The sequence below is a fragment of the Hemiscyllium ocellatum genome, chromosome 12 (assembly GCF_020745735.1).
Source record: "Hemiscyllium ocellatum isolate sHemOce1 chromosome 12, sHemOce1.pat.X.cur, whole genome shotgun sequence".
Lineage (NCBI taxonomy): Eukaryota > Metazoa > Chordata > Chondrichthyes > Orectolobiformes > Hemiscylliidae > Hemiscyllium > Hemiscyllium ocellatum.
The window spans coordinates 51520757-51534909 of record NC_083412.1 but is presented as its reverse complement, the minus strand read 5'-3'; the positions used below and the strand labels follow the sequence as shown (position 1 = coordinate 51534909).

The 14153-nt window shown below is 37.5% G+C and overlaps 1 protein-coding gene across 1 annotated transcript in view; it reads right to left on the bottom strand.

Moving 5' to 3' along the window:
• The window catches only part of LOC132820754 (cytochrome b-245 heavy chain-like), a 43810-nt gene extending 31096 nt beyond the window's left edge, over positions 1-12714 (bottom strand). The window contains exons 1-3 of the mRNA XM_060833040.1: positions 12676-12714; positions 2186-2281; positions 1984-2094 (exon numbers count right to left, since the gene is read on the bottom strand). Coding sequence (XP_060689023.1) covers positions 1984-2043 — 60 coding nt within the window. The 5' untranslated portion in view covers positions 2044-2094; positions 2186-2281; positions 12676-12714. The remainder of the gene's footprint in view (positions 1-1983; positions 2095-2185; positions 2282-12675) is intronic.
• Positions 12715-14153: the final 1439 nt, after the last annotated feature.

The window sequence follows — 14153 nt, the reverse complement described above, 5'->3', positions numbered from 1 at the left end:
AATAGCAAATGACAAACACCAGACTTATATAAATGCAGATTTAACTCTGGATTTGTTTGACTAGCGAGACACTTTAGTAAAGAGCTCATTACAGGGTATCTGAGATTTACTATGCCATTAAGGATATCTTTCTTTTCAATGGGCAAACCTGAATTACTTCTGAGTGTATTGCATATCCATCATTGTTGATAAAGCAATTTATTGTCATTCCATGTATTTCAAAGCCAAATCTCTTGGTGAGATACTGGCAAATTGCTTGATTATTTTTATCACTTTCTTATTTTACATTTTATTTTTATTCAGGTATGTGTAAGAATAGTTGAAAATGCGTTGCTGGTTAAAGCACAGCAGGTCAGGCAGCATCCAAGGAATAGGAAATTCGACGTTTCGGGCATAAGCCCTTCATCAGCTGTGATCTCCAGCATCTGCAGACCTCATTTTTAACCCTATGTGTAAGAATATTCAGCATCTACCTTTATAATACAATGAGAAGCCTGTGAATGTCTTGTTTACCCCTTGGTTCAGTACCAACACTACGATCAGGGTTTAAAATGGCAGTCAGGACTTTTCTTTCTCTCTTGTTCCTGCCACCTGCAATGTTAATCTTGGGTGGCACAGTGGTTCAGTGCTTAGTACTATGACCTCAAAATTCCAGGCGCGTGTGTCCTCCCATATCCAAGGTGACTTGACCATGTTAAATTGCTTATCATGCGCAGGGATGTGTAGGCTGGTTGGGTTGGCCATGGCAGATGTGGGGATTTGAGAGGGGTCTGGGTGGGATGCTCTTCAGAGGGTGGTGCAGTGTTGATGGGCTGCATGATATCTTTCTGCATTGTAGGGATTCTGTGATTAAGGTGGTGATCTTCTGGCTACAATTCTCAAACTTGTTTTATTTTTTAAAACAAACTGGATTCAAACATGCATGATCAGAAATTGCTGGAAAAATTCAGTAGGTCTGGCTGCATCTATGCAGAAACATCAGGATTAACATTTCAACTCCAGTGACCCTTCCCAGAACCTTCGGGTCACTAGATCTTATTTCTTCCCACAGATGCTACCAGATCTGCTGAGCTTTTCCCATAATTTGTGTGTTTTGTTTCTGATTTCCAGCATCCACATATGCACATTTTGAAATGGTGCAGCACAATAGAAAACCATCTTAATAATTCTGTAGATACTTCCTAACCCATCTGTTCAGCAATGTGATGACCCACCTCTGGAGCAGATGGGGTTTATACTAATGCCTCCTGAATTAGAGATAGGGAAACTACCACTGCACCATAAGTCTGCATTGGTGTTCCCTTCTATATAACTCACTTAGTTTAATCCCACTCATCTATTTACTTTCAATATTCCATCACATTCACCTCTTTCAAACAGTTAGCTAATCTCTTATTGAAAGAGCATCAGCTTACAATTTCAACTTTTAATTTCCTCTTTAATTGTTTACAAACTGCCCTTGAATAACCTGTGATTTGGGTGGGGACATTGTTCAATATTAAGTGGGTGATTGAAAAAAGAAGCTAATGCATTTCTATTGAGGTACAGCAATTGAATTTCAAATCGTTAATAGCCTCACAGCTCAAGGGTCTCAGGTTTGATTCCAGCCTTGGGCAACTGTCTGTGTGGAGTTTACACATTCTCACCATGATTGCGTGGGTTTCCTCCGGGTGCTCAGGTTTCCTCCCACAGTGTAAAAGTGTGCAGGTCAGATGAATTGGCAATGTTTGGATGCATTAGTCGAAGGGAAATGGGTCTGGGTGGGTTACTCTGCGAAGGGTCGGTGTGGACTGTTTGGGCCGAAGGGCCTGTTTCCACACTGTAGGGAATCTAATCTAAATATTCGAACAGAAATAATCCACAACAGCAACTTGGTGATTTTGTGCTATGAATTGTGCCTTGGCTGATGCAGCAGATGTTAAATATTGAAAAGGGTAAAAGAGCACACACATTTTATACAATCAGATTTATTTGAATTCTTACCCCACATGATCCTCTCAGGAATGACAAAAGATTTCGACATACTGGAAGGAGGATCAGCATGCAGTTGAAATTCAAGCATGCAGCCGGGGCTCTAGCCCAGGCCAGAGCAGACTACAGAAATATAAAAAACACACATGAGCAACAGTGCATTTGCAGAAGAGAAACTATCATCTAAAATATTGGTATCTCAAGGCAAACTTACTCCAAGAAGTTCTCGTGTGTAGTAAAACTTCTCCCCAGCCTCATACACGTTAAAGTAATTCACAAAGAGAAACGCATTTATTCCAAGCCACACCAGCTGCAAATAAAAAGTAAACTCAGCATTCAGTTTAAAAAGGTAAGTTAAAATCTACTGATGATCATAAAAGCATTGCCATGTGTAGAAATTGCTGGAAAAGCTCAGCAGGTCTGGCAGAATCTGTGGAGAGAGATCAGTTAACATGTTGGATCCTTCCTCGGAACTCCTTTGAAGATGAGTACGTAGAGTATATTCAAGATATTTCCCAGTTCTGAGGAAGGGTCACTAGACCCGAAACATTAACTCTGATTTCTCTGCACAGATGCTGCCAGACCTGCTGAGCTTTTCCGGCAATTTCTATTTTTGTCTTTGATTTACAGCATCTGCAAGCCCTTTGGTTTTATAAAACTATTTTTTTTTGTCAGGAAAACCCCATCTGGGTCACTAATGACGTTTATCCTTGCCTGGTCTGGCTGACATTTGGCTCCAGAACCACAGCAATGTTGCTAACTCTTGACTGTCCTCTGAAATGGCCTAGCACGCCACTCACTTCAAGAGCAGCAGGAGCAGGCAATAAGTGCTGGCTAGCCATGAGTAAATTTTAAAAAGAGTCTCTATTTTTACTGCAATCTCTTCTCTCATTATTTTGCTGATATTAAGGGTTTTACTCCTCTGAAAGCTTCTAATTCATCCTCTGACATCAAATATCCTGTTCCTTTCATTGTCACAGGTACAGACTGGAACTAAACAAATTGTACATTAAACATCTTGATAGAGCAGAGTACAGAAACTCAGGAAAGGGGGATCAAATGCCTATAAGAGATCCTGTCAAATCTCCATTCTGTTTAAACTGATGGAGGAAGCTTTAGCTGGGCTGTGCTACACTCTTGTGAAATCCCCTGAACTGAGTTTTCCTGAAAGCACTTGTTCCAGGCGATAATAGATGCTCAGACAACAATGCCGAGAAAGATTTAACTCATCATGTAGACATTCAGACTTATTTGTCCTCCCCAAATCTAACTCATCGCTCCGTAGAACTTTGGAACCATAACAGAAATAAAGTAAATGAAGGGGAAGTAAAATAACTTTTTGCTAACATTTAGAAAACCCTTATTTCCTGTCAAGTGCAGAGCTGGAGCGAGTGGTAATTGTATTACATTTTCACATTGAGCAATTTATTTTTTAAACTGTTCAGCACATGTAAAACAAAATGTAAGGACCGAAACAATAAAAAGGAAATCTGTTTCTTATAGAAATGATCGCCAGATTGAAATGGAAGCAATATTTCTTGTCTTCAGCTCAGTAAGGCCAGTTATGATTTTGACATTCTAAGGGAAATTCTAGGAAAATAAATGTGGGTTCTTTAGCCTCTCAAGCTAATCTGCCATTCAATGAGATCATTCCTTCTCTGTATCTCAACATCTACCGATCTTGATTCCACACAGCTTTATGCCTCTGCCTAATGAAATAACGTAACAATATAAGACATGAGAGGAAGAATAAGACATCCAGCTGCTCAAGCCTGCCCTGCCATTCTATAAAACAATGGCTGTTCTACTGAAGCCTCAACTCCTCTTTCATGCCAGTTCCTCACAGTTCTTGACTTTGAGACATTTCAAAAACCTATCCAGCTCCTCTTTTAAGTATTTTTAGTGGTCTAGCCTCCACAACTCTGGGGTACAGGCTTCCAGGCATTCATTCCCCACTGAGGACATTCCTTCATCTCATATGAATGTTTCTTAGTTATATAACTATGTCCCCTAGTTTGTGACTCCCAGCTAGTGGAAACATCTGATCAATATTATCCTGTCAAGTTGTCTCAAAATCTCATATGTTTCAATAAGATCATCTCCTATTCTTTAAACTCTAATTTATAATGGCCTAATCTGTTTAGCTGTTGGTGATAAGTCAACCTCCTCTTCCCAGAATTAAGCCTAATATATATTTTGAGCTGCTTTCAATGCTAGTAAATTATTTATTAATTACACAGACCAAAACTGTACACAGTACTCTAGGTACAACCTCACCAACATTGTCAGTTGTAAAAATTCTCTTTATATTTAAACTACAACCCCCTAAAGTGAATCAATTTCCAAATTCTAGACTTTCCATGAAAAAATCTTTGCTGTCAGTCTTATTTTAAAGCTAGGTCAAGAGAGGAAATAGTTTCCTTCACCTCAGACAAATGAACTTTCTATACTCAATGTACTATAAGCCTAGTCGATGCAACTTGACCTCAGGTTTAACCTTTGCAGAACACATTCTGTAATCTTATCAGCTTTCATATACAAATAGATATTTCCTTTGAACCAAAACTTGACCATATGCACAAAGTAACAAGGAGAGCAAGTCTATGGATGAAGAGAATTTGCTTTCAGAGCTGTGCTATTCACTGGAAGTAGAATGGATAGCACTAACATTTCCTGATGTATCCAAAGAGAACCCATGCTGATAAGTCATATAATTCAGGCTGAAAACTATGAAGGAAATTACTTTGAAGTAAGATTAATCTAAGCAAGAACAGATACAAGAAGTTCAATTAAATTACTATAATTTCTTTGTACATTGCATAATGTCAATTTTGATTGGTGTTCGCTATTCAGACATATAACAGACAGCAAGGCAGGAAAAGACAGTGATGAATCTGGAATGCTAAGCTGGAATATAACAAGGCTCGACTTAATTTTACTTCAAGTAAGCATGTAGATTGGTAACATATTTTCATTCGTTCAATCCCAGGGTTTTGGTTAGCTATAGACAAGGAAGAATAGCAGTTGGAGTTAAAATGCATAATTGGAGGTGAGTCAATTTCTGTGGTGAGGCCTCTTATGAAGGTGTAGAAATTTACTGTATCTTTAAGAGAGCGAAGGACTTAGCAAGCACATAGTGCTGGAGAATTTACAATGTAACATTTGGTCCAACAGCTAGCATTGGCTGAGTTGCTATGAGACAAGTAAACAGATTCAAATTCAGCCAATTAGTTTAAATTATACCCCAAAATACCAACTTCCAATCAAGTTTGAATTTAGTATCTTGACTATATCAAAAACTAATCCGATGAAACAATCCAATGCTTTGGGGGTCAATTGAAAAATTAAACAATTGAGGGGAGAACTGCCAAGCCACCAGCATATACAGACTGCCCGAAACACAGCTCTCTACAAGGTACCATTATCTATCAATGACCCGTGAAACAGAAGTCCCTAAGAAGAAAATCTAGAGGAAGATACAAAGAGAAGATTCGACAGCTGCCTGGTTTTGAAATTTGAATTTTTGGTAAATCTTACACGGGGGTTTTATCGGACTATTACTACAGAAGGGAAAGTAAAAGATAGGTTAGAGAAAGGAGTTGTAACTAGTTAATTATTCTCTCATGCTTTAAGAAATAGTGGTTAATTTTTACTTTAAATAGGTCTTGGCCTTTTGAATTTTCAGATGACTGCACGAGATAAATCTTTTCTGTGTTGCTAGTTTAAATTAAGTGTGGGGTGGGGGGAAGGTGTCGTAACAGTTGTCTGGGATTTGAACTTAGGACCGTTAGTAATACCTGGACCAGATAAGTTACAATCAAAGCTTGTACTTGTACTAATTTTGTGGCAGTTTATCAATTGCCCTTTGGAAATCCATAAACTCTACTTCATTCTGTTTGCCCTCACTAAGAAAACTCATAAATTTAGTTAAACACAGTTAATATCTCACACAGATTAAACTGCAATGGAATAATAGGCTACATTTAAAGAAGAGATGTCTTGGGTACAGTTGAAGTTCATTTACAAAATGGGGAAAGGTAATATCAGCAAAACCAGATGTCTTTCATCAAAGATAAGATGAAGCAGGAAAAGAGTGCATATGTCAGATTGATAATATAATTATGAACCAACCTCTCTTAGAAAGGAAGAGGTCAAGTGAAGAAAATAAGAGGCAAAGTTTGAGAATGAGAAGAAACTGTTAACTAATCTAGAAGTCTGACTGAGTCAAAAGATTAGTAAGAAGAGGCGTGATGCTCATTAGAGATCCAAGGAGGATTTACACAGGGAGGAAAATGACATGGTTGAGATAGTTAAATGAGTACTTTGTATCAATCGTCACCAAGCCCGATGTCTGGTGAAAAAGGTGTCCATTAAGGCTCTGGATGGATAAAAAAATGGATAAAGAGGAGGGATTCTAAATATTGACTGTGCCTACCAGGACCAAATGGGAAGTACTCAGGGATACGAATGAAAGTAAAGGAAGAAATTGCAGATGCCCTGGCAACAACCTTCCAATCCTTCTTGGTAGTGCCGGAGAACTGGAGAATCACAAATATTCCATCTTTGCTTAAAAAGTCATGGGAAGATAAATCAATCAACAAGATATCAGTTGGTGGAGAAATTTGCATAGATGAGAAATAAAAACAAAGCCCTGGAGACACTCAGAAGATCTGGTAACATCTATATAGAAACAACAGTTAATGTTTCAAATTCTTCAGTCCTCATTTAAACCTCAGTTTAAACTCAGATGCAGCCAGTAATGCTGAGTGTTTTTTAGATTTCCAGTAACAGTAGTATTTTGCTTTGAATTGTATCAAAGAGAATGTTGCACAAAATCAAGTGTGAATAACATTTGATAAAGTGCTACATAAAAAGCTTGACAGTAAGTTGAATTTTTGAAATTAAAAGGGAAAGTGGAAACATGGATCCAGTGTTCGTTGACTGAAAAGAAATCAAGTAGTTGTGAATGGTTAGTATTCAAACCAGAGAAAGGAAGTGGGATTCCCCAGGAATTGATATTAGAACTGCCATTTTCCTTGATATAATGACTAGAAATTAGGTACACAAAGCAGAATTTCAAAATTTGTAGATGATACAAAACTTTTAAATAACTGCATGGAGGAGAATAGTGGACTTGCCGAGGTCCGTGGCCTCATAGAAAGTTCTGGGGGTTGGTGATGGGAAAGGGAAAATTAGTGCTATTGAAAGTAATAGTGATTTTAAAAAGTCATAAAGAATCCAAAGACTTATAAATAGAGGCACAGCATACAAAATCAAGGCAGTTATGATGAGCCTTAAGACTGGATTTATCTGAGTATTTTATAAAATTCTAGTTAATATATTTTGGGAATGATATAAATGCTTCAGCAAGGGTGCAGAAAAAGATTTACTTGAATTATTCCATGGCTGTGGGACTTCAGTTATGTGGATAGCTTGGAAATGTTATTTTTAGAGAATAGAAAAATGAGAGGAGATTTGATAGTTGCTCAAAATCACAAAGACTCGAACTAGGATAAGCTAAAGAAAATGGTTCCTGTTGGAGGAAGGGTCAAGAAGGATGTAGGAGGAATAGTCAAAGAATTGATGGTAATATCAATATTCTTAGCACTAGAAATAGTGTTTGGATCAGGTGAAGTGACTCCATAAGTAATGTTGGATATCATTCTAAGTTACGCTCGGAAGGAATTGTTGCATTTTTTCTCTTAATGTGAGTTACAAGACAAAGGGTGGTGGTGGAGGGTTGTTTTTCAGACTGGGGGCCTGTGACCAGTGGAGTGCCACAAGGATCGGTGCTGGGTCTTCTACTTTTTGTCATTTACATAAATGATTTGGATGCGAGCAAAAGAGGTACTGTTAGTAAGTTTGCAGATGACACCAAAATTGGAGGTGTAGTGGACAGCGACAAAGGTTACCTCAGATTACAACAGGATCTTGACCAAATGGGCCAATGGGCTGAGAAGTGGCAGATGGAATTTAATTCAGATAAAGGCGAGGTGCTGCATTTTGGGAAAGCAAATCTTAGCAGGACTTATACACTTAATGGTAAGGTCCTAGGGAGTGTTGCTGAACAAAGAGACCTTGGGGTGCAGGTTCATAGCTCCTTGAAAGTGGAGTCGCAGGTAGATAGGATAGTGAAGAAGGCGTTTGGTATGCTTTCTTTTGTTGGTCAGAGTATGGAGTACAGGAGTTGGGAGATTATGTTACGGCTGTACAGGACATTGGTTAGGCCACTGTTGGAATATTGCATGCAATTCTGGTCTCCTTCCTATCAGAAGGATGTTGTGAAACTTGAAAGGGGTCCGAAAGATTTACAAGGATGTTGCCAGGGTTGGAGGATTTGAGCTAAAGGGACAGGCTGAACAGGCTCGGGCTGTTTTCCCTGGAGCATCGGAGGCTGAGGGGTGACCTTATAGTGGTTTAAAATTGTGGGGCATGGATAGGATAAATAGGCAAAGTCTTTTCCCTGGGGTCGGGGAGTCCAGAACTAGAGGGCATAGGTTTAGGGTGTGAGGGGAAAGATATAAAAGAGAGCTACTGGACAACTTTTTCAGAGGGTGGTACATGTGTGGAATGAGCTGCCAGAGGAAGTGGTGGAGGCTGGTACAATGGCAACACTTAAAAAACATTTAGATGGGTATATGAATAGGAAGGGTTTGGAGGGATATGAGCTGGTGCTGGCAAGTAGGACTAGATTGGGTTGGGATATCTGCTTGGCATGGACAAGTTGGACAGAAGAGTCTGTTTCCATGCTGTACATCTCTGACTCTACTGAAACTTTGTTAACAGTTCTGTTCCAAGGCATAAATGTATATGATGGGTTGGGCATTATTTGATCTTTGCTTGGTGTATTCTCACTAGCAACTTTTCAATAAGTGACTTGTTTTGCTACAATGACTGCATTGTTGGCAAATGTCTTCATTGATGTAGTATTGTGGAACCACATCTGTGACAATTGATTGCTTAGTATTTTGAGTTGATGTTGTTGTACTCAGTTTGTTGGTCAAATGAGAGGTCTGCCTTCTCTTGTCAGATTGTGTCTTGTGCTTTAATTTGACATGTAGAATGTTCTAAATTAAATTAAACTTTTGCTGTGTCATGTTTCTTTTCTAGACCCTGATTCCACCTCTATTTGGACCGGTCTTCTAGAATTAGATCTACTTTCACCAGAGGTTCAGTGACTGAGAGGCCACTCTTGTAAGTTTCCTAAGCTGCATGGTCTGATTGCTTCATTTATATATACCATTTGCAGACTTTTCTGGAAGTTGATACCTGCCATTGAAGCATAATTTCACTCATGTTTGTTCTGTTGTCTATATAACACATGATGTGATGTTTTTCGAGAACTGACTAACCTGTTCTTTATTTATTTGGTGCCCAAATCTGAAGCTATTTAATATTTAGGAATTGTGTTTTCCACATTTGCCAATTTGCTAATCTGTCAAATGGATTCAATAGTTTGAATTTTTCGGTTGGAAAGATCTATGTGGACATATTTTGTTACCTTGTTTGATCATTCGTAGGCATCTGAAGTTGTTGATTATCTTTGTGATGTGCGTAATGGTTTTTACAATTTTTATCTTTTAGTGCACTAATTTGTTGTCTTGTATTCTTTGTTCATTAAAGCTGTTGTTGAATCATTGTTGTAAGTCTAAAACTGAAAGCTGTCAAAGTTTCTGCTGTTCTAACTGCTGTTTTCAAAGTAAAATTTGGTTTTCCATTTCCAAAGTGCCATCTTCTTAGAGATGAATAAAGATATTCCTTTTCCAAAATGGCTGAAGGATTTCTAAAGCTGACAATTAATGATAATCTTTCCAGCATTTGAGGTTTATTTCACATAGAATTTGGCGGCATGTAGTCAGATTTGTGCATTTGTTTAATTCAATTTTTCAGTTTAATGATTTATATCAATAAAACTTCCAATTTGTTGAATAAAATTTGAATTTGTCATTCAAACAGTCAAAATAATAAAAAAAAATCACTAACTTCACTGTGGTGCCTTCACTGTACCTGAAGAATTACTTTATTTTCTGCTTTTATCTTTTTCATCAATTCAATAGCTCAGAAACTTGATAACTCATTGTTAGAAGTCTTAACCATGCTCCTCAGTAGGTTTTCGGGTCGTAATGAACCAGATTAAATGACTAATCTCTCTCTTCTTTGTGAGTTCATGTACCTGTTGTAGTCTGCTCTGGTACAGAGTCTGAATGTTTTCATTCTGGTGTGTTCTAATTTCTTCCACTCTGACCATTTATACTCTGTGAAGTACAGATCTCAGTACGAGGTTGTTCCAGGGTCCTAATATCCTTACACAATAAAATTCTCCTTGCCTAACTGAAAGCCAAGCTTGTAAATGAAAATGCTATCTGGGTGGGATGCTCATTAGAGAGTTGATGTGGACTCTATGGGGCAAATGGCCTGCTTCAATGCTGTACGGATTTTATGATTGAATCTAGTTAAGAGCACTTGTCATAAATCATGTTTGAAATTCTCTTAGTCCCTGTACCATTGGGCTGGGCCTTGAATCCAGTGCAAAGTTATTAGAAAATTACATCTGTTCTTAGAAATGTTTGTCTCCTATGCCCATTCCTGGCCTACTTCCAATGATAGAGGAATACATAAACTTATCCCTTTCAACAAATCATGCTCCAGATTGCTCACTATAGAGATTACACCATAAAGAGTAACTATAGGATAAGATAGAAATATAGACAGAAAATGAAGTGAACTACACAGTGTAACAAGTGTTCCTGGTTGCTAGCCAAAAATGACAATGTCTACAAACAAATAGTAAATATTACTGCTATCAGATGATTGGCAAATAATAAAATTAACCATTGTCATGATTTTTTCATTGGTACAGTCTTGCCCTGAGGAATACTAACAATGACAATGCAATCATTGGGTTGACAGTACAGGAATAAGAGAAGGGAACTGTAAATTTCTCTTTTAATTCAGTGCCAAAGAAGAGTCATTGGACTTGAAATGTTAACTCTGTTTGTCTGCTACGTTTCTCCAATATTTTCTATTTTAGTTCAGATTTCCAGCATTTGTGGTGTCTAACTTCCTCTTTGGTTTAAAATTAATGTTCAAGTCATCATAAGTAGACTGAGAGCAAAGATTAGTAAACTTTTTTTTCTTTCTGTATTGCATTAACTTTTGCAAGTTTTGAATTTCCCTTTATTGAGCACGTACGTGCTCAATAATCACAACTCTGCATAAACTGTTTTGTAAAGGTTCACTTTGAATTTTTGATCAGAATAAAAAGATTAAAATGTTCCCTATTTCAGTTCCTAACTTACACCAATCTGAATGAAATATACGTGTCTTGCAAGCATGTGCTATTAATAACAATTAATACAATTAATTTTGATGTACTTCAATCATCATATTAACTGAATAAAAATTTCTCCAGAATATTCACCAATTTGTTAGAGGTGCTTATAAAACTTATTCTGACTTTTAAAAATATTAGCCTCTCAAGTCTTAAAAAAAAATCATTTTGGGGATGCGGATGTCACCCTTAAGAGTGTCATTTATTGTACAATTCTAATTGTCCTGACAGGTCAGAGTGGGTTACCTTCCAATTAACAAATTTTTGAACTGACTAATTCAACACCTGCAGAGTTGTCCTCTTGTTAACATGTGCCTCATTACCTTCATTACTGATTCATTGTAAATTGGATATCTAATGCCTTTTGCCATTATATTACTGGACTTGAAATCCAACAATCTGAGCTAATAAATATATAGAATGAGAGTTTAATCTCATCGTGGTACCGTAATTTCAGAACTTTGATACAGTTAAAATCTTGGAAATAGAATATTTAAACATGACCTGAAAGTGACTGGATTGCTTTAAGAATGCTATTGGTCTCTTAATATCATCCAAGAGAAGGAACAATGCTGTGGAACAGTCTCATTTATATGCGACTCCAGTCCCAATCCATTACAGTTGATTCTCAGCAACTCTGAAGTAATTTTGAGAATGTATTTAATTGTATCAAAACCACTAACAAATGGAACAAGACAGGCTGGAACAGTTGAAGAAGTAACCCAATTTAACCCCTCAGGGCAATTAGGAGTGGAAAATATATGGTAGCATTAAGAATGACCTCCTGGAATGATCTTTTTTAAAGAGTTGAGAGTCTAACTTTTTAAAAAGTTGGACTAATTCTTTTTAAGCACTTCTATTATCTGACTGAAGAGTAGAGAAATTTATTTGGTAAATATGGTCATGTGAAATCAATAGATTTGAAGTGTATTAAAATGAATTGTTCAAATTGTTGTTAATAACACAAGCCTCTAAGGTGTGTAATATACATATTTTCATACTTTAACCCAAACATTTAATCTTCATTATTTGCCTAAAGCACCATCAAAATAAATTTTACTTCCAATTTATGAGCAATTTTAATACATTTCGCTGTGTGATCTGTATTTTAATTTTTAAAGTTTTATGTCCCAAAGAAATACAACTGAAAGCATAAGCATTTCAGATCTCTAAAATAGCAGACGCAAAATTACAAGATATAAATATAGCCTCAAAAAAATTAATCTGCAAAGTCTTCAGTTTTAAATGTGTATTTTAATCAAACTATTTTGTTTACGAAGGCTTAAATTAGCCAATTAATATAACAAGAAGATTCAAGTAAAATGAGAAAACACAGAACATTTCCACATTGCTTTTGCTTTCAGAGTACTTACAATCACGAAGATGGAAACTCCCTCGTTCACCAGCCAGTTTCCCATTATTGGAGAAACTATGAACTTACCAGCTCACAGATGTGAATTTAAGCAAACAAATAAGGAAGTGAGATTTTTGTTGATAGTTGTGCAACCTTTCTCTACTTGTAGAATAAATTAAGTGAATAAAATTAATTACATGAATATCCATGGATGCTAAAACTATTAAATATCGTTTTTTTTCTTTTTTTCTTTTTAAGGATGTGGGTATTATTGGATAGGTCATTATTAATTGCCCATGCCCAATTGTCCTTGAGGGGAGCTGTGTTCTTGAACTTTTGCAGCCCTTTGGGTGTAGGTATCTCCATGCTGTTGTTGGATTTTGACAGTGAATGAATAGCAATATAGTTCCAAGTCAGGATGATGTGTGCCTTGGAGGTTTGCTAGCAGATGGTGCGGTTCCCATTTATCTTTTGCCTTTGTCCTTCTAGGTAGCAGAGGTCACTTGTGTAGAAAGTCCTGTCAGAGGAGACTTGCAGAGGACAGGAAATGCAAATTTCTGTTACGGATGTCAATTGTGACTCTGACCCCATGTAGGCTAAACTTGACATGAATCTGTTTCCATCCGTAAACTGTTTGTGTGGGCTACTTTACCAGTAGGAAATTCAAAGTTTTGATCCAGCAGATTTGTTTTCTATTCAACTCACTCATTCTTGTTTTTAGGACATATCTTGCCCATAATATGGGCATGATATTCCACTTCAAGTGGAGGCAAAAAATTTGGTGGGTATGACAACATAATTGAGTGAGTGTCCAAAAATAAGATGTTTGTGTCGGAGGGTTGCTCCTCAAAAGGCAAGTCAACCTTCCTGCAATCAAATATATAGAACCTGAACAGTATGCATTTGTGTCCCAAGAATTACATCAATTGCATTTCAGATTTGGTGGCTTAGCTCCTAAAGCAAGGCAGCAACTGTGGCTGAGAGAGCAGAAGATTGCACATCAGCTTGTGCCAAAGGGTATAGTTAATGTTTAAATAAAAGGGAATACTTGTGGTTGAAAGGCATTGTGATGTGTTACCTTCAGAGGTGCTGCATGTGCCTGTGCCAAGCACAACTTGAGGATGAAAAGCATGGGGTATGTGAACAGCAGAAGGGAGTCATGGTTAATCAGGGACATCATGTAAGGCCATGCAGGAGATTGAGCTATGTTGATCAGGAAGATAGATGGTGGATTAACTGGGAGGGTGGGGAGTGCCATAGAATCTGTCCATGGCATCCTCAAGGCTGCAGGCAGCTCCAATCTGGGATTTGTCTGATTGTATTGGCTAGCTGAGGGAAGGGCTATAGTAATCGGAAGAAACTGACTGTAATGGGGTGAGATATGGTAGTCTAGCATACAGGGATCATCAAGGAAACGCAATGACTATGACCTGCATTTGGGAAGGGGATCATGGGCATTAGGATCATGATTATGAGAGGTTGTGAAGAGTAGTAACA